Source organism: Acipenser ruthenus, chromosome 38, assembly GCF_902713425.1.
Source record: "Acipenser ruthenus chromosome 38, fAciRut3.2 maternal haplotype, whole genome shotgun sequence".
Taxonomy (NCBI): Eukaryota; Metazoa; Chordata; class Actinopteri; order Acipenseriformes; family Acipenseridae; genus Acipenser; species Acipenser ruthenus.
The window spans coordinates 7,899,758-7,921,073 of record NC_081226.1 but is presented as its reverse complement, the minus strand read 5'-3'; the positions used below and the strand labels follow the sequence as shown (position 1 = coordinate 7,921,073).

At 46.5% G+C, this 21,316-nt stretch overlaps 1 protein-coding gene across 2 annotated transcripts in view; it reads left to right on the top strand.

Annotated features, from left to right (window-relative positions):
• The first annotated feature begins 12,519 nt into the window (after positions 1-12,519).
• The window catches only part of LOC117433952 (proteasome subunit beta type-9-like), a 12,561-nt gene continuing 3,764 nt past the window's right edge, over positions 12,520-21,316 (top strand). The window contains exons 1-5 of one of the 2 annotated variants that reach the window (XM_059009005.1): positions 12,520-12,598; positions 14,229-14,355; positions 16,359-16,426; positions 17,128-17,259; positions 18,688-18,817. In XM_059009005.1, the coding sequence (XP_058864988.1) occupies positions 14,305-14,355; positions 16,359-16,426; positions 17,128-17,259; positions 18,688-18,817 (381 nt within the window). In that variant the 5' untranslated portion in view covers positions 12,520-12,598; positions 14,229-14,304. Of the gene's footprint in view, positions 12,599-14,109; positions 14,356-16,358; positions 16,427-17,127; positions 17,260-18,687; positions 18,818-21,316 lie in introns of those variants that run through there. The other variant, XM_059009004.1, reaches the window with a different exon arrangement.

Genomic DNA, 21,316 nt, shown 5'->3' with positions numbered 1-21,316 from the left:
AACATCAAAGGACTGAGTTTTAAAGAGGCAAGACACATGAATGACCTCCTGAAAGTGGCTACTTAGCAGAGTGAAAAGACTATAAATATCCAAGCAAAACTAAACATGTTGCGCTCCACATCGAATGCTAAACAAGGTGCTGTCACTCTGCTAAGCAAAGCTGCAACTCCAGGAACCAAGACAGGACTCTGCCTGAAAACAGACCCAAGACGAGGAAGCAAGCTGCAAGCGAGTCAACGACCACAAGCAACGAGGCTGAGGCCCGGCTGGAGGACAGCCGTAAAACTTGAGACTGTTATCAGACAAACTAGTCTGGGTCTGCTGTACACCTAAAACCACAGTATCCAAAAGAAACTGTGCCCTGCTACCGGCGTAGCTAAAAGATTCAATGAAGAGGACAGAGCGGACGGACGCTGCTGTGTGGATCTTACTGAGGATTGAAGACTTTGTTGCAGCTGTTTGTTGATTCTATCGAGGATTGAAAACTTTTGCTGAGTTTGATGCTGAGAGGAGAGCCTTTTTGTACTGGACACTTCAACAGATTGAGTTTCCAAACCAGCAGACCAAAAGTCTAAGCTTCAAGGAACCGTTGAGTATAATTCCAGTTGCATTTTCCTTTCATAGTACTAAATAATTTAATTATAACACATTCACATAGAATTGAACTGTTAATTATTTAGTTTGCACACTTATATATTCTAAGGTTGTCTGCACAATTTCAGTATAGGCTGTGTGTGTATGTGGGCGTGTATGTGTTGGCAAGCTACTCGCTACGTCACAGCCTGCTTGTGCTGCTGAAGCTGCTGCTTTGTGTTTGAGGAATAGGCGGTGTCATATTTCAACGGCCCTGCTAGCTGCATGGAAGGCAGAGAGCTTTTGACTTGTGTTTTGTGCTTTGAGACTAAGAGATTTACTTTCTGACTTTTCTGATTTCTGTTTAATATTTGTGTACTTAATAAAATACTACAATTGATTAAACATTCCTTGTCTCTAGCGTGTGTGTGTTCATTGTAAATCCTCGATCTTGTAACTCTAAATGATCAATTATTCAATTGTTCCTACACCCACTACCAGACTCATGTCATGGACTGTATGACTGTGTGCACAGTACCCACCCTGATGAGCCACAACTGGGTTGTTATTATTAGAGCACTGTGCAGCACTGGGGGCTCCTGGGTTGGTATTATTAGAGCACTGTGCAGCACTGGGGGCTCCTGGGTTGGTATTATTAGAGCACTGTGCAGCACTGGGGGCTCCTGGGTTGGTATTATTAGAGCACTGTGCAGCACTGGGGGCTCCTGGGTTGGTATTATTAGAGCACTGTGCAGCACTGGGGGCTCCTGGGTTGGTATTATTAGAGCACTGTGCAGCACTGGGGGCTCCTGGGTTGTTATTATTAGAGCACTGTGCAGCACTGCGGGCTCCTGAGTTGTTATTATTAGAGCACTGTGCAGCACTGGGGGCTCCTGGGTTGTTATTATTAGAGCACTGTGCAGCACTGGGGGCTCCTGGGTTGTTATTATTAGAGCGCTGTGCAGCACTGGGGGCTCCTGGGTTGGTATTATTAGAGCACTGTGCAGCACTGGGGGCTCCTGGGTTGGATCAGTCTCTTATTTGCAGGGGTGATTCCGGTATAACCAGGAATAGGGAGCTGATGCAATCCACGGGGGTCCCCCGTGCTGTAAAATGCTCTGATACAATCCAGAATGTTCCAATCTTGGTGAGTGGATCAGGAGTACATTGACTTCATTGTATCAGTTTCCAAAGTATAATATTAGCTTTTGCTTTAGAATTGAATTAGCAAATGTTTGATTTCCTTTTTAATTCCAGAGCTTTATTAATTGAGATTTACTGAAGGTACACTAAAAGTTACAAGGTGTTGAGAATCAGGCTCTAGATGCCAAATTCACCAAGTATTCACTCCAGGCAGGCATTTGCACTGTTCATTGAAGAAGAAAAGTGTAATGCTTGTCAAATATTGTTCAAATATTTTTTTTGTAATTTAATCAAATGTAATTATTTTTCTTTAATTTTGAATTTGCGTGAAAAAAAGTATAATTTCCCTATTAAAGAAAGTTCAGTAGCATCGACAGCTTGACATCTATCACTCACACCTCACAGACAGAGTAACACTACAGCATCGACAGCTTACCATCTATCACTCACACCTCACAGAGTAACACTGCAGCATCGACAGCTTACCATCTATCACTCACACCTCACAGAGTAACACTACAGCATCGACAGCTTGACATCGATCACTCACACCTCACAGAGTAACACTACAGCATCGACAGCTTACCATCTATCACTCACACCTCACAGAGTAACACTGCAGCATCGACAGCTTGACATCTATCACTCACACCTCACAGAGTAACACTACAGCATCTACAGCTTACCATCTATCACTCACACCTCACAGAGTAACACTACAGCATCGACAGCTTACCATCTATCACTCACACCTCACAGACAGAGTAACACTGCAGCATCGACAGCTAACCATCTATCACTCACACCTCACAGAGTAACACTACAGCATCGACAGCTTACCATCTATCACTCTCACCTCACAGAGTAACACTACAGCATCGACAGCTTACCATCTATCACTCACACCTCACAGAGTAACACTACAGCATCGACAGCTTACCATCTATCACTCACACCTCACAGAGTAACACTGCAGCATCGACAGCTTACCATCTATCACTCTCACCTCACAGAGTAACACTACAGCATCGACAGCTTACCATCTATCACTCACACCTCACAGAGTAACACTACAGCATCGACAGCTTACCATCTATCACTCACACCTCACAGAGTAACACTGCAGCATCGACAGCTTACCATCTATCACTCACACCTCACAGAGTAACACTACAGCATCGACAGCTTATCATCTATCACTCTCACCTCACAGAGTAACACTGGAGCATCGACAGCTTACCATCTATCACTCACACCTCACAGAGTAACACTACAGCATCGACAGCTTACCATCTATCACTCACACCTCACAGAGTAACACTACAGCATCGACAGCTTACCATCTATCACTCACACCTCACAGAGTAACACTACAGCATCGACAGCTTACCATCTATCACTCACACCTCACAGAGTAACACTGCAGCATCGACAGCTTACCATCTATTACTCACACCTCACAGAGTAACACTACAGCATCGACAGCTTACCATCTATCACTCACACCTCACAGACAGAGCAACACTGCAGCATCAACAACTTACCATCTATCACTCACACCTCACAGAGTAACACTACAGCATCTACAGCTTACCATCTATCACTCACACCTCACAGAGTAACACTACAGCATCTACAGCTTACCATCTATCACTCACACCTCACAGAGTAACACTACAGCATCGACAGCTTACCATCTATCACTCACACCTCACAGACAGAGCAACACTGCAGCATCAACAACTTACCATCTATCACTCACACCTCACAGAGTAACACTACAGCATCGACAGCTTACCATCTATCACTCACACCTCACAGACAGAGTAACACTGCAGCATCAACAGCTTACCATCTATCACTCACACCTCACAGAGTAACACTACAGCATCGACAGCTTATCATCTATCACTCACACCTCACAGAGTAACACTACAGCATCGACAGCTTACCATCTATCACTCACACCTCACAGAGTAACACTACAGCATGGACAGCTTACCATCTATCACTCACACCTCACAGAGTAACACTACAGCATCGACAGCTTACCATCTATCACTCACACCTCACAGAGTAACACTGCAGCATCGACAGCTTACCATCTATCACTCACACCTCACAGAGTAACACTGCAGCATCGACAGCTTACCATCTATCACTCACACCTCACAGAGTAACACTGCAGCATCGACAGCTTACCATCTATCACTCACACCTCACAGAGTAACACTGCAGCATCGACAGCTTACCATCTATCACTCACACCTCACAGAGTAACACTGCAGCATCGACAGCTTACCATCTATCACTCACACCTCACAGAGTAACACTACAGCATCGACAACTTACCATCTATCACTCACACCTCACAGAGTAACACTGCAGCATCGACAGCTTACCATCTATCACTCACACCTCACAGAGTAACACTACAGCATCGACAGCTTACCATCTATCACTCACACCTCACAGAGTAACACTGCAGCATCGACAACTTACCATCTATCACTCACACCTCACAGAGTAACACTGCAGCATCGACAGCTTACCATCTATCACTCACACCTCACAGAGTAACACTGCAGCATCGACAGCTTACCATCTATCACTCACACCTCACAGAGTAACACTACAGCATCGACAACTTACCATCTATCACTCACACCTCACAGAGTAACACTACAGCATGGACAGCTTACCATCTATCACTCACACACCTCACAGAGTAACACTGCAGCATCGACAGCTTACCATCTATCACTCACACCTCACAGAGTAACACTGCAGCATCGACAGCTTACCATCTATCACTCACACCTCACAGAGTAACACTACAGCTACGACAGCTTACCATCTATCACTCACACCTCACAGAGTAACACTACAGCATGGACACCTTACCATCTATCACTCACACCTCACAGAGTAACACTGCAGCATCGACAGCTTACCATCTATCACTCACACCTCACAGAGTAACACTACAGCATCGACAGCTTACCATCTATCACTCACACCTCACAGAGTAACACTACAGCATCGACAGCTTACCATCTATCACTCACACCTCACAGACAGAGTAACACTGCAGCATCAACAGCTTACCATCTATCACTCACACCTCACAGAGTAACACTACAGCATCGACAGCTTACCATCTATCACTCTCACCTCACAGAGTAACACTACAGCATCGACAGCTTACCATCTATCACTCACACCTCACAGAGTAACACTACAGCATCGACAGCTTACCATCTATCACTCACACCTCACAGAGTAACACTACAGCATCGACAGCTTACCATCTATCACTCACACACCTCACAGAGTAACACTACAGCATCGACAGCTTGACATCTATCACTCACACACCTCACAGAGTAACACTACAGCATCGACAGCTTACCATCTATCACTCACACCTCACAGAGTAACACTACAGCATCGACAGCTTACCATCTATCACTCACACCTCACAGACAGAGTAACACTGCAGCATCGACAGCTAACCATCTATCACTCACACCTCACAGAGTAACACTACAGCATCGACAGCTTACCATCTATCACTCACACCTCACAGACAGAGTAACACTGCAGCATCGACAGCTAACCATCTATCACTCACACCTCACAGAGTAACACTACAGCATCGACAGCTTACCATCTATCACTCACACCTCACAGACAGAGTAACACTGCAGCATCGACAGCTTACCATCTATCACTCACACCTCACAGAGTAACACTACAGCATCGACAGCTTACCATCTATTACTCATACCTCACAGACAGAGTAACACTGCAGCATCGACAGCTAACCATCTATCACTCACACCTCACAGAGTAACACTACAGCATCGACAGCTTACCATCTATCACTCACACACCTCACAGAGTAACACTACAGCATCGACAGCTTACCATCTATCACTCACACCTCACAGAGTAACACTACAGCATGGACAGCTTACCATCTATCACTCACACCTCACAGAGTAACACTACAGCATCGACAGCTTACCATCTATTACTCATACCTCACAGACAGAGTAACACTGCAGCATCGACAGCTAACCATCTATCACTCACACCTCACAGAGTAAAACTACAGCATCGACAGCTTACCATCTATCACTCACACCTCACAGAGTAACACTACAGCATCGACAGCTTACCATCTATCACTCACACCTCACAGAGTAACACTGCAGCATCGACAGCTTACCATCTATCACTCTCACCTCACAGAGTAACACTACAGCATCGACAGCTTACCATCTATCACTCACACCTCACAGAGTAACACTACAGCATCGACACCTTACCATCTATCACTCACACCTCACAGAGTAACACTACAGCATGGACAGCTTACCATCTATCACTCACACCTCACAGAGTAACACTACAGCATCGACAGCTTACCATCTATCACTCACACCTCACAGAGTAACACTACAGCATCGACAGCTTACCATCTATCACTCACACCTCACAGACAGAGTAACACTACAGCATCGACAGCTTATCATCTATCACTCACACCTCACAGAGTAACACTACAGCATCGACAGCTTACCATCTATCACTCACACCTCACAGAGTAACACTACAGCATCGACAGCTTACCATCTATCACTCACACCTCACAGAGTAACACTACAGCATCGACAGCTTACCATCTATCACTCACACCTCACAGAGTAACACTACAGCATCGACAGCTTACCATCTATCACTCACACCTCACAGAGTAACACTGCAGCATCGACAGCTTACCATCTATCACTCTCACCTCACAGAGTAACACTACAGCATCGACAGCTTACCATCTATCACTCACACCTCACAGAGTAACACTACAGCATCGACAGCTTACCATCTATCACTCACACCTCACAGAGTAACACTGCAGCATCGACAGCTTACCATCTATCACTCACACCTCACAGAGTAACACTACAGCATCGACAGCTTATCATCTATCACTCACACCTCACAGAGTAACACTACAGCATGGACAGCTTACCATCTATCACTCACACCTCACAGAGTAACACTACAGCATCGACAGCTTATCATCTATCACTCACACCTCACAGAGTAACACTACAGCATCGACAGCTTACCATCTATCACTCACACCTCACAGAGTAACACTACAGCATGGACAGCTTACCATCTATCACTCACACCTCACAGAGTAACACTACAGCATCTACAGCTTACCATCTATCACTCACACCTTAGAGAGTAACACTACAGCATCGACAGCTTACCATCTATCACTCACACCTTAGAGAGTAACACTACAGCATCGACAGCTTACCATCTATCACTCACACCTCACAGATTAACACTGCAGCATCGATAGCTTACCATCTATCACTCACACCTCACAGAGTAACACTACAGCATGGACAGCTTACCATCTATCACTCACACCTCACAGAGTAACACTACAGCATCGACAGCTTACCATCTATCACTCACATACCTCACAGAGTAACACTGCAGCATCAACAGCTTACCATCTATCACTCACACCTGACAGAGTAACACTACAGCATCGACAGCTTACCATCTATCACTCACACCTCACAGAGTAACACTACAGCATGGACAGCTTACCATCTATCACTCACACACCTCACAGACAGAGTAACACTGCAGCATCGACAGCTTACCATCTATCACTCACACCTCACAGAGTAACACTACAGCATCGACAGCTGACCATCTATCACTCACACCTCACAGAGTAACACTACAGCATCGACAGCTTACCATCTATCACTCACACCTCACAGAGTAACACTGCAGCATCGACAGCTTGACATCTATCACTCACACCTCACAGAGTAACACTACAGCATCTACAGCTTACCATCTATCACTCACACCTCACAGAGTAACACTACAGCATCGACAGCTTACCATCTATCACTCACACCTCACAGAGTAACACTACAGCATCGACAGCTTACCATCTATCACTCACACCTCACAGAGTAACACTACAGCATCTACAGCTTACCATCTATCACTCACACCTCACAGAGTAACACTACAGCATCGACAGCTTACCATCTATCACTCACACCTCACAGAGTAACACTACAGCATCGACAGCTTATCATCTATCACTCACACCTCACAGAGTAACACTACAGCATCGACAGCTTATCATCTATCACTCACACCTCACAGAGTAACACTACAGCATTGACAGCTTACCATCTATCACTCACACCTCACAGAGTAACACTACAGCATTGACAGCTTACCATCTATCACTCACACCTCACAGAGTAACACTACAGCATCGACAGCTTACCATCTATCACTCACACACCTCACAGAGTAACACTACAGCATCGACAGCTTACCATCTATCACTCACACCTCACAGAGTAACACTGCAGCATCGACAGCTTACCATCTATCACTCACACCTCACAGAGTAACACTGCAGCATCGACAGCTTACCATCTATCACTCACACCTCACAGAGTAACACTGCAGCATCGACAGCTTACCATCTATCACTCACACCTCACAGAGTAACACTGCAGCATCGACAGCTTACCATCTATCACTCACACCTCACAGAGTAACACTGCAGCATGGACAGCTTACCATCTATCACTCACACCTCACAGAGTAACACTACAGCATCGACAGCTTACCATCTATCACTCACACCTCACAGAGTAACACTACAGCATCGACAGCTTACCATCTATCACTCACACCTCACAGAGTAACACTGCAGCATCGACAGCTTACCATCTATCACTCACACCTCACAGAGTAACACTGCAGCATCGACAGCTTACCATCTATCACTCACACCTCACAGAGTAACACTACAGCATCGACAGCTTACCATCTATCACTCACACCTCACAGAGTAACACTGCAGCATCGACAGCTTACCATCTATCACTCACACCTCACAGAGTAACACTGCAGCATCGACAGCTTACCATCTATCACTCACACACCTCACAGAGTAACACTACAGCATCGACAGCTTACCATCTATCACTCACACCTCACAGAGTAACACTGCAGCATGGACAGCTTACCATCTATCACTCACACCTCACAGAGTAACACTACAGCATGGACACCTTACCATCTATCACTCACACCTCACAGAGTAACACTACAGCATCGACAGCTTACCATCTATCACTCACACCTCACAGAGTAACACTACAGCATGGACACCTTACCATCTATCACTCACACCTCACAGAGTAACACTACAGCATCGACAGCTTACCATCTATCACTCACACCTCACAGAGTAACACTACAGCATCGACAGCTTACCATCTATCACTCACACCTCACAGAGTAACACTACAGCATCGACAGCTTACCATCTATCACTCACACCTCACAGAGTAACACTGCAGCATCGACACCTTACCATCTATCACTCACACCTCACAGAGTAACACTACAGCATCGACAGCTTACCATCTATCACTCACACCTCACAGAGTAACACTACAGCATCGACAGCTTACCATCTATCACTCACACCTCACAGAGTAACACTGCAGCATCGACACCTTACCATCTATCACTCACACCTCACAGAGTAACACTGCAGCATCGACAACTTACCATCTATCACTCACACACCTCACAGAGTAACACTACAGCATCGACAACTTACCATCTATCACTCACACCTCACAGAGTAACACTACAGCATCGACAGCTGACCATCTATCACTCACACCTCACAGAGTAACACTGCAGCATCGACAACTTACCATCTATCACTCACACACCTCACAGAGTAACACTACAGCATCGACAGCTTACCATCTATCACTCACACCTCACAGAGTAACACTGCAGCATCGACAGCTTACCATCTATCACTGACACCTCACAGAGTAACACTACAGCATGGACAGCTTACCATCTATCACTCACACCTCACAGAGTAACACTACAGCATCGACAGCTTACCATCTATCACTCACACCTCACAGAGTAACACTACAGCATCGACAGCTTATCATCTATCACTCACACCTCACAGAGTAACACTACAGCATCGACAGCTTACCATCTATCACTCACACCTCACAGAGTAACACTACAGCATCGACAGCTTACCATCTATCACTCACACCTCACAGAGTAACACTACAGCATCGACACCTTACCATCTATCACTCACACCTCACAGAGTAACACTACAGCATCGACAGCTTATCATCTATCACTCACACCTCACAGAGTAACACTACAGCATTGACAGCTTACCATCTATCACTCACACCTCACAGAGTAACACTACAGCATCGACAGCTTATCATCTATCACTCACACCTCACAGAGTAACACTACAGCATCGACAGCTTACCATCTATCACTCACACCTCACAGAGTAACACTGCAGCAGCCCCAGCCCCAACCCTAGCCCTGTCCCAACCCCAGCCCCAGCCCAAGCCCCAGCCCCAGTCCCAGCCCCAGCACTAGCCCCAGGTTTGCCCCAGCCCCAGCCCCAGCCCCAGTCCCAGCCCCAGCCCTAGCCCTAGCCCCAGGATTGCCCCAGCCCCAGCCCCAGCACCAACCCCAGCCCTGCCCCAGCTCCAGCACCAGCACCAGCCCCAGCCCCAGTATCAGCCCTGCCTGAGTCCTGCCCCAGCCACAGCCACCACTCTAGCCCTGCCCCAGCCTCAGCCCTGCCTCAGCACCAGCACCAGCAGTATTCCAGCCCTTGCCCCAGCCCAAGCCCCAGCCTCAGCCCTGCCCCAGCCCCAGCCCCAGTGCTGTCCCAGCCCTGTCCCAGCACCAGCACCAGCACTGCAAAGCCCTTGCCCCAGCCTCAGCCCTGCCCCAACCCCAGCCCCAGCGCTGCCCCAGCCCTGCCCCAGTCCCAGCACCAGCTTCAGCACCAACCATGCCCTGCCCAAGCTCCAGCCCCAGCCACAGTCCTACCCCAGGGCATTTTTTTTTCAGAAAAAGTGTGTTAATGAGGCTCAGCAGTAAACGGCTTTGATAGCCCTAATTCACCGTTTTCCTTTGGATTCAGCTTCTTGAAGGATCCCAGGGTGTCAGCTTCAACAACATTACTGGGGAGTTGTTTCCAGACCCTCACAATTCTCTGTGTAAAAAAGTGCCTCCTATTTTCTGTTCTGAATGCCCCTTTATCTAATCTCCATTTGTGACCCCTGTTCCTTGTTTCTTTTTTCAGGTCAAAGAAGTCCCCTGGGTTGACATTGTCTATACCTTTTAGAATTTTGAATGCTTGAATCAGATTCCCGCGTAGTCTTCTTTGTTCAAGACTGAATAGATTCAATTCTTTTAGCCTGTCTGCATATGACATGCCTTTTAAACCCGGGATAATTCTGGTTGCGCTTCTTTGCACTCTTTCTAGAGCAGCAATATCCTTTTTGTAACGAGGTGACCAGACCTGAACACAATATTCTAGGTGAGGTCTTACTAATGCTTTGTAAAGTTTTAACATTACTTCCCTTGATTTAAATTCAACACTTTTCACAATATATCCGAGCATCTTGTTGGCCTTTTTTATAGCTTCCCCACATTGTCTAGATGAAGACATTTCCGAGTCAACATAAACTCCTAGGTCTTTTTCATAGATTCCTTCTTGATATGGTATGGTGTGGTATGGTATGGTGTGGTGTGTTGTGGTGTGGTGTGGTGTGTTGTGGTGTGGTGTGGTGTGTTGTGGTGTGGTGTGGTGTGGTATGGTGTGGGGTGGTGTGGTGTGGTGTGGTGTGGTGTGGTGTGGTGTGGTATGGTGTGGGGTGGGGTGGTGTGGTGTGGTGTGGTGGTGTGGTATGGTGTGGTATGGTGTGGTGTGGTGTGGTGTGGTGGTGTGGTGTGGTGTGGTGTGTTGTGGTGTGGTGTGGTGTGGCGTGGTATAGTGTGGTATGGTATGGTGTGGTGTGGTGTGGTGTGGTGGTGTGGTGGTGTGGTATGGTGTGGTATGGTGTGGTGTGGTGTGGTGTGGTGGTGTGGTATGGTGTGGTATGGTGTGGTGTGGTGTGGTGTGGTGGTGTGGTGGTGTGGTATGGTGTGGTGTGGTATGGTGTGGTGTGGTGTGGTGTGGTGTGGTGTGGCGTGGTATAGTGTGGTGTGTGGCGTGGCGTGGCGTGGCGTGGTGTGTTATGGTGTGGTGTGGTGTGGTGTGGTGTGGTGTGGTGTGGTGTGGTGTGGCGTGGTATAGTGTGGTGTGTGGCGTGGCGTGGCGTGGTGTGGTGTGGTATGGTGTGGTATGTTTAATTTTTAAATTATGAGTGTGTTATAATATACGTATTTTAACTGCTTTAGAGTTTAATTGAAGAAAATAAACATCCTGGTTTTTCACTCTGAAGATCTGGTAACCCAGCCTATAAATGGTGCTTGTATTAGATGATGAGACACATGCATTCTTACACCTGCATACACACAGGCACACGTATGAAGACATCCACAGCTGAAATACATGAAAGCTGCGCATTTAACTTGGAAGCACCATGACGTTGGAATAGTAAGTTGCTATTTTACACTCAGAAATCTGAACTCCAAGTCTTACAATTGTCCAAATGTTCAAAAAATAAGCAGTATGCATTTGTTATTAGTAGTGTTTTTTTCATTATTCAGAACACTTAAAAAGAACTAAAATATTCACAAAAAATAGAATTGTCCGTTTTCACAAACAGCCAATCGGAGGCCGACCTTTGTGCCGCGTCATCTGTTGCTATGAAGACGGCTCTGTCACAGGTTTTGATTCCAGTTCGCAGTCTGTCAGGCAATCGTTGTATTACAGGAGAAAAGGCGGCACGTTACAGCAGAGGCTCGCGCCACTGTAATAAAAACGCGCTGGAGCGCAGAGGTGTGTTTAGTGCAGACTGCAGCTCCCTGCAAAGCTGTAGTCGAAGAGCAATGATATTAATCTGCAATTGTAAAGTGTTGTTTACATTCTCTGAGCTATATTATTATTACTTTGTAACTGCAGTTTTAGATCACTAGACTAGCCTGTATTATAATTACATTGTAACTGCAGTTTGAGATCACTAGACTAAATTGAATTACACTGTAACTGCAGTTTGAGATCACTAGACTAGCCTGTATTAATTACATTGTAACTGCAGTTTGAGATCACTAGACTGCATTGAATTACATTGTAACTGCAGTTTGAGATCACTAGACTATACTGTATTATAATTACATTATAACTGCAGTTTGAGATCACTAGACTGTATTATAATTACATTGTAACTGCAGTTTGAGATCACTAGACTGAATTGAATTACATTGTAACTGCAGTTTGAGATCACTAGACTAGCCTGTATTAATTACATTGTAACTGCAGTTTGAGATCACTAGACTAAATTGAATTACACTGTAACTGCAGTTTGAGATCACTAGACTAGACTGTATTATAATTACATTGTAACTGCAGTTTGAGATCACTAGACTGAATTGAATTACATTGTAACTGCAGTTTGAGATCACTAGACTAGCCTGTATTAATTACATTGTAACTGCAGTTTGAGATCACTAGACTGCATTGAATTACATTGTAACTGCAGTTTGAGATCACTAGACTGTATTATAATTACATTGTAACTGCAGTTTGAGATCACTAGACTAGACTGCATTGAATTACATTGTAACTGCAGTTTGAGATCACTAGACTACTGTATTAATTACATTGTAACTGCAGTTTGAGATCACTAGCCTGCATTGAATTACATTGTAACTGCAGTTTGAGATCTCTAGCCTAGACTGTATTAATTACATTGTAACTGCAGTTTGAGATCACTAGACTAGACTGCATTGAATTACATTGTAACTGCAGTTTGAGATCACTAGACTAGACTGTATTAATTACATTGTAACTGCAGTTTGAGATCACTAGCCTGCATTGAATTACATTGTAACTGCAGTTTGAGATCTCTAGACTAGACTGTATTATAATTACATTGTAACTACAGTTTGAGATCACTAGACTAGACTTTATTAATTACATTGTAACTGCAGTTTCAGATCTCTAGGCTAGACTGCACTACATTGTAACTGTGGTTTAACATCAGTAAAAATACAATGTCAGAAGTTTAGCAAAATTCCTAAATACTGATGATGCTGTTTAAACTGTGGTTTAACATCATGCAACCCTTGTTTACCGTCAGGTGATACTGTACACTGCCACGCTTCACAGGGAGTCTTTGCTGGGCTTTTCAGGGGGTTTCATACCAATACAAACACATTGAACTGAGGCAGCGAGGAATTTATTACATTTCGTCCATTAACAAATCGCATTTTAATTTTGTGTTCGTGTCACTGGTTGCCAGGTAGAATTGGTCTCAATAGGTTTTAATTCGGGAACCCCCGTTAACTGTCTCTTTGGAGCGCAGTTCAGTGAAGCAGCGCACTCCACATCGAGTGGATTAGAGCGCCCTCTAGCGCACATACTTCTAGGAAGTTCACAGTTACAGCATTCCTCCCTTTGTAAAATACAGTACCTTGCAGTCCTGGATCGGAGGCGGGTTTCAGTTGAAGTGGTTAAGGAAACAATAGGAATTTAATCATCTCAAAATGCCGCTTTCATCGGAACCGAGCTGGTTAAACTGTGAAGTCAGTACCGGGGTGAGTGACATATTTGTTTGCTAACATGTTGTCTTTGTTCTCACTGGGTCGGCACGACTCCTGTACCTGTTGCTGCATAACTCAGTGTGATTATTAATAATAATAATAATAGAAGGAAGGCGGAGCGGGCAGTATAGTGTGTGTGTGTAGAATGCAATATGGACAGTTTTGTTAAAATGACATATTCTTTAAGAGAAACGCGAGTGAGTGTAATGCTTTCAGTTTCAGTGCTTCTTGCAGGGATGCTTTCGTTTTTGCATTCTGGACCCCATTGAACGAGACGTTCAGTGCGTGTCATTGCGCCTGCGTGAGGGGACCTCGATCCGTGAGCAGTATCACGGAGCTCGTGGTGTTGAAGCGGGAGTTCTGTTCGGGGAGACGCGGACCGGCGCGGCTGTTTACACGCGTCACCTCGTCACCTGCAGAGAGGCGTCGCGACTCCGAGTTTCTGTTTTTAAAAAAAGCACATTGCTGTACATTTTCATTTTTACTTTGCATTTATTCACTCAGGGTGTCAATTTTCAAAAGTCTAAAAATCCACCGTAATAATGAAACAGAAATTGAGAGGAAAACAGTTTGAAAGTTTTTATATTAACAAGCGTGTTTCTCCAAAACTTAAATAATGGAGTCAAAAAAACTTTAGGAATAGTCTTCTGTGGGTATAGTCACACAGCTGTATCAGACTGGTGCTTGCTTCTTTAAAACAGACTTTGAATGGACATTATTTAAATAAACCGGTGTTTCAGACGTTACCCAATGAGACGCAACGACACAATGAGGTGTTTGCAATGCTATGGAAACTCATTCATATTGTGCATGTGGCTCGTTCATTTGTTCACCTCTCTCTCACATATCAATGATGTTTGTAATCACTCACAGTGGCTCTGAGTTGTGTTGCTCCTCTGGTATTAAATGTGAATACTTTCTCTGAATCAGAATCAAACCTTCCTGCTGGCATCTAGGATTCTACAGGCACAGATTCTGCATCAGATTCTGATCCAGAAAAAATGGAAATCAATATCTGAGAAGCAACAGGACCCCTCAGAATAATTGGGAACGTCATTAAAAACGAAGGGAAATGTAACAAATGTCAATGAGCATTGAAGTTCTGTGTCCGTTCTTCATGAAGCAGGCAGGTGCACGGAGGGCCAGTACATAGTGCTCGCTGTGTCAGTGCTGTGTCAGTGCTGTGTCAGTGCTGTGTCAGTGCTCACTGTCTCAGTGCTGTGTCTGTGCTGTGTCTGTGCTGTGTCAGTGCTGTGTCAGTGCTGTGTCAGTGCTCCCTGTGTCAGTGCTGTGTCAGTGCTCGCTGTCTCAGTGCTGTGTCTGTGCTGTGTCAGTGCTGTGTCAGTGCTCGCTGTGTCAGTGCTGTGTCAGTGCTATGTCATTGCTGTGTCAGTGCTCGCTGTGTCAGTGCTGTGTCAGTGCTCGCTGTGTCAGTGCTGTGTCAGTGCTATGTCATTGCTGTGTCAGTGCTCGCTGTGTCAGTGCTGTGTCAGTGCTCGCTGTGTCAGTGCTGTGTCAGTGCTATGTCATTGCTGTGTCAGTGCTCGCTGTGTCAGTGCTGTGTCAGTGCTCGCTGTGTCAGTGCTGTGTCAGTGCTCGCTGTGTCTGTGCTGTGTCTGTGCTGTGTCAGTGCTCGCTGTCTCAGTGCTGTGTCTGTGCTGTGTCAGTGCTCGCTGTGTCAGTGCTGTGTCAGTGCTCGCTGTGTCAGTGCTGTGTCAGTGCTCGCTGTGTCTGTGCTGTGTCAGTGCTGTGTCAGTGCTCGCTGTCTCAGTGCTGTGTCTGTGCTGTGTCAGTGCTGTGTCAGTGCTCGCTGTGTCAGTGCTGTGTCAGTGCACGCTGTGTCAGTGCTGTGTCAGTGCTGCGTCTGTGCTGTGTCAGTGCTGTGTCAGTGCTGTGTCAGTGCTCGCTGTGTCAGTGCTCTGTCAGTGCTGTGTCAGTGCTCTGTCAGTGCTGTGTCAGTGCTCGCTGTGTGATGTGTGTTTGTGTTTCTTCTCCAGACCACTATCATGGCTGTGGAATTTGAGGGAGGCGTGGTGATCGGGTCCGACTCGCGTGTGTCCGCAGGGTGAGCATGTCGAGTAACACGCATCATGTGACACACTGGGGTCATCATGGTATAATTAAGAAATATGCCAATGTTGTGCATGCAATGGCTATTAGGTCATTTAAAATAACAACTAATATAAACAGGGTTAAATAGCACTGTGGCCATGTCCTGAGATAGACCTCACACAGAAATGAACAGGACAACTCTGCTATTGTACATGTTCAGATGTGCAGGTGACAGTCTCGATGCTTGTGACAGCCCTGAGATGTGGGTCTTTGTAGAATGGGTCTGTTTTGCTGGAAGACGACATGTCAATGAGATTGCACCGGGGCTCAGCATGCATTCTGCAGCTGCAAGTGACATTCATTTAACGTTCATAATTCAAGAAGCATTGTGGACTACAAGTAGCTGCTGTTGATCTTGTATCACAAAACCCCACCTTATACAACACTAAGCATTTACTGTGGTGGAGTATACCTCTATTAATATATATATATATATATATATATATATATATATTAATAGAGTATACCTCTGTGCTTTACTGTACTTTACTACACTTTGCTTTGCTTTCACCACGGTAAACTTTTATAATGGTAGAAAGACTTACATGACAAATTGAGTTTCACAGTAAGAGAATGCCTCAGTGACCCCGTGTCTGTGTGTCTGTTTGCTCAGTGACTGACAGCTTGTCTGTTTCTTCTCTTTCTTCACTCCAGTCAGTCGGTGGTGAACCGCGTGATGAACAAGCTGTCTCGTCTCCATGACAACGTGTACTGCGCGCTCTCGGGCTCCGCGGCCGACGCACAGGCTGTAGCCGACATCGTGGACTACCAGCTCGACCTGCACAGGTACAGTGCACAGTGCATACCAGCCACACCTGCACAGGTACAGTGCACAGTGCATACCAGCCACACCTGCACAGGTACAGTGCACAGTGCATACCAGCCACACCTGCACAGGTACAGTGCACAGTGCATACCAGCCACACCTGCACAGGTACACAGCACAGTGCACACCAGCAACACCTGCACAGGTACAGTGCACAGTGCATACCAGCCACACCTGCACAGGTACACAGCACAGTGCATACCAGCCACACCTGCACAGGTACAGTGCACAGTGCATACCAGCCACACCTGCACAGGTACAGTGCACAGTGCATACCAGCCACACCTGCACAGGTACAGTGTACAGTGCATACCAGCCACACCTGCACAGGTACACAGCACAGTGCATACCCGCCACACCTGCACAGGTGCAGTGCACAGTGCATACCAGCCACACCTGCACAGGTACACAGCACAGTGCATACCAGCCACACCTGCACAGGTGCAGTGCACAGTGCATACCAGCAACACCTGCACAGGTACACAGCACAGTGCATACCAGCCACACCTGCACAGGTACACAGCACAGTGCATACCAGCCACACCTGCACAGGTGCAGTGCACAGTGCATACCAGCCACACCTGCACAGGTACACAGCACAGTGCATACCAGCCACACCTGCACAGGTGCAGTGCACAGTGCATACCAGCCACACCTGCACAGGTACACAGCACAGTGCATACCAGCCATACCTGCACAGATACACAGCACAGTGCATACCAGCCACACCTGCACAGGTACACAGCACAGTGCATACCAGCCACACCTGCACAGGTACACAGCGCAGTGCATACCAGCTACACCTGCACAGGTACACAGCACAGTGCATACCAGCCATACCTGCACAGGTACACAGCACAGTGCATACAACCCCCCCCCACCCTCAAGAGGCAAAGTGTAATTCGAACACTGCTGCTGCTGTACACACAACACACGCACACACACACACACACACACACACACGCACACACACACACACGCACACACACACACACACACACAGGCTGCCTCCGGTCACTCACACACACACTCCTGTTTGTTGTATTGCAGCATCACTCTGGGCAGGCTGCCTCTGGTCACTCACACACACAGGCTGCCTCTGGTCACTCACACACACAGGCTGCCTCTGGTCACTCACACACACAGGCTGCCTCTGGTCACTCACACACACAGGCTGCCTCTGGTCACTCACACACACACAGGCTGCCTCTGGTCACTCACACACACAGGCTGCCTCTGGTCACTCACACACACAGGCTGCCTCTGGTCACTCACACACACACAGGCTGCCTCTGGTCACACACACACACAGGCTGCCTCTGGTCACTCACACACACACAGGCTGCCTCTGGTCACTCACACACACACTCCTGTTTGTTGTATTGCAGCATCGCTATGGGCAGGCTGCCTCTGGTCCGCTCTGCTGCTAACATGGTGAAGGACATCAGCTACAAGTACAAGGAGGAGCTGGTGGCTCATCTGATCGTAGCAGGGTGGGACAAGAGGAGCGGGGGACAGGTGGGTGTTGACAGGGACACACAGGGACACGGCTGAACCCATGCCTCATGTGGAGACTGTGAGGGTCCGAAGCGGGGGAAGGGGAGGGGGGTCCCGGGTCTTCAGTGGGATTCAGTCCTCCAGAGAGCCACACGAGAGACAATAATCAAGTGCATTTTATTGTTGGAGCTGAGTTTACCAGAGAGCCACAACAAAAACATTCAGATTCAGAATCATATCATACAATGTTTTGCTCTGAAACAGTGAGAAACAGTCCGCTGCCAGGGACGTTTGTACTTTTAATTACTTTACGATTTCAGCTACATGCCTTTAAAGTAAGATAACACTGGCTGCAGAAAAGGACTGCGACGTTGCGAGTTCGAGTCCAGGCTATTCCTTTGCCGACCGAGGACGGGAGCTCCCAGGGGACGGCACTCAATTGGCCGAGCGTCGCCCGGGGGAGGGAGGGTTAGGTCGGCCAGGGTGTCCTCGGCTCACCGCGCACCAGCGACCCCTGTAGTCTGGCCGGGCGCCTGCGTTGTCTTCCGATGCTGTAGCTCTTGGGTGGCTGCATGGTGAGTCCGCAGTGTGAAAAAAAGCGGTCGGCTGACGGCACACGCTTCGGAGGACAGCGTGCGTTCATCTTCGCCCTGCCGAGTCAGCGCAGGGGTGGTAGTGGTGAGCTGAGCCTAAAAATAATTGGCCATTCCAAATTGGGAGAAAATAATAAATAATAAAAAAAGGACTGCGACTCTATTGTAGTTTATTATACACAAATAAGTTTACTTGACTTGAAAAACGCCTTAAATGATATTCTTACAAGACTTGGTTTGATTGAATGAGTAATACACAACACAATATGACAGCTGAACATTCATTTCAATAAAGAACAACAACATGTGTTCAATTTGTGTTTTAAATAACGGTCTGGTTCTCTCGTCTTTTTTCAATGAATAGAATTGAATTAATAGAGAATAAAATCAAACTAAGATAACAACTACCTAGCCTACATTAAATTCATAATGTTTGTAATCTCCATAAACTGCCCAGCGGCTTCTGTTGCAGCCACACATGGCAGATAGTGTGATGTGAATGCAGTGCGGACTGCAGATCAAACCGATGCTCGTGTCGGGTGTGGTGTATTGTGTGTGTTTAAAAAAATCTATGTATCAACGTCGGCCTTCTGGAGTCCCCTGAATGACGTCCCGTTTTTTAGTTGCATTTTAAAACATTTCTGTGACGTCACCCTTTGATCTTTCAGTGGATTGAATCTACGAGTCTTCTAACTAAAGTGGCTGTGTGGCTCTGAAGAGAAGGGGAGTGCGGGGCAGAAGGATTGATTAACGAATCCACAGTTTGAACCACGAATCCACAGAAAACTGTTGATTCATAAACAAAACCACAGTCACAACAATTCAACAAAAAAGCAAATGCCATTTTATAAAGCAGCAATTATTTCAACAATTAGCCTATACCTTTACACAGTTTAAACAGGTTTCTTTCTTTGCAGTATTTCAGAAAGCTCATGTTGTTGCTCGTCACTTGTCCCCTTGCCCTCTTGTCCTCTGGTCCTCTTTTCCTCTGGTCCTCTGGTCCTCTGATCATTTTGTCCTCTCGTCCTCTAGTCCTCTTATCCTCTGGTCCTCTTGTCCTCTCATCCTCTTGTCCTCTGGTCCTCTTTTCCTCTGATCTTCTCGTCCTCTCGTTCTCTTGTCCTCTTGTCCTCTGGTCCTCTTGTCCTCTGGTCCTCTCATCCTCTGGTCCCCTTGTCCTCTTGTCCTCTTGTCCTCTGGTCCTCTCATCCTCTGGTCCCCTTGTCCTCTGGTCCTCTCATCCTCTGGTCCTCTTGTCCTCTGGTCCTCTCATCCTCTGGTCCTCTTGTCCTCTCATGCTCTCATCCTCTCGTCCTCTGGTCCTCTTGTCCTCTGGTCCTCTGGTCCTCTCATCCTCTGGTCCTCTTGTCTTCTTGTCCTCTGGTCCTTTGTGTGCACGCACAGCATTCCATCTATGTCCAGTTGTTTCACAAAGTAACTGTTCATCAACTCCTTTATTATACAGACGTGTAGCAGATGCAGCTCTCAGACTGGGATTTCTGTAAAAGCCTCAAATCCATCTTGTTTACACAGTTATAATCTGCTCAATTGGTTAATGCCAGCTGGCTGGTTGTACACCATTGATTGAATTTAACAGCACGTTATACACTAAAAAAACAAACACGCATACTGTAGATCTGTGTGTATTTTAATGAAGCCGCACCACACATCTGTCAGGGCTGTTCTCATGTGCAGTAACTTCTTTGCACTCCAGTTTTCTATGCTGTAGACCCCTCTGTTTGTATTAGTTACATCTTCTTTGTATTTTAAAAAACCTCCAAACGAGTCCTTGCCCAACTGAAGCTGACTATTCACTCCAACTCTTAGATCACGATGCTCCTGCCCGGCCCTCATAGCAAGATGTACAGTATACCAAACATTGAGCAGGTTTTCAGCTGTATCAGATCTGAAGAGTCCCTGGTCCACA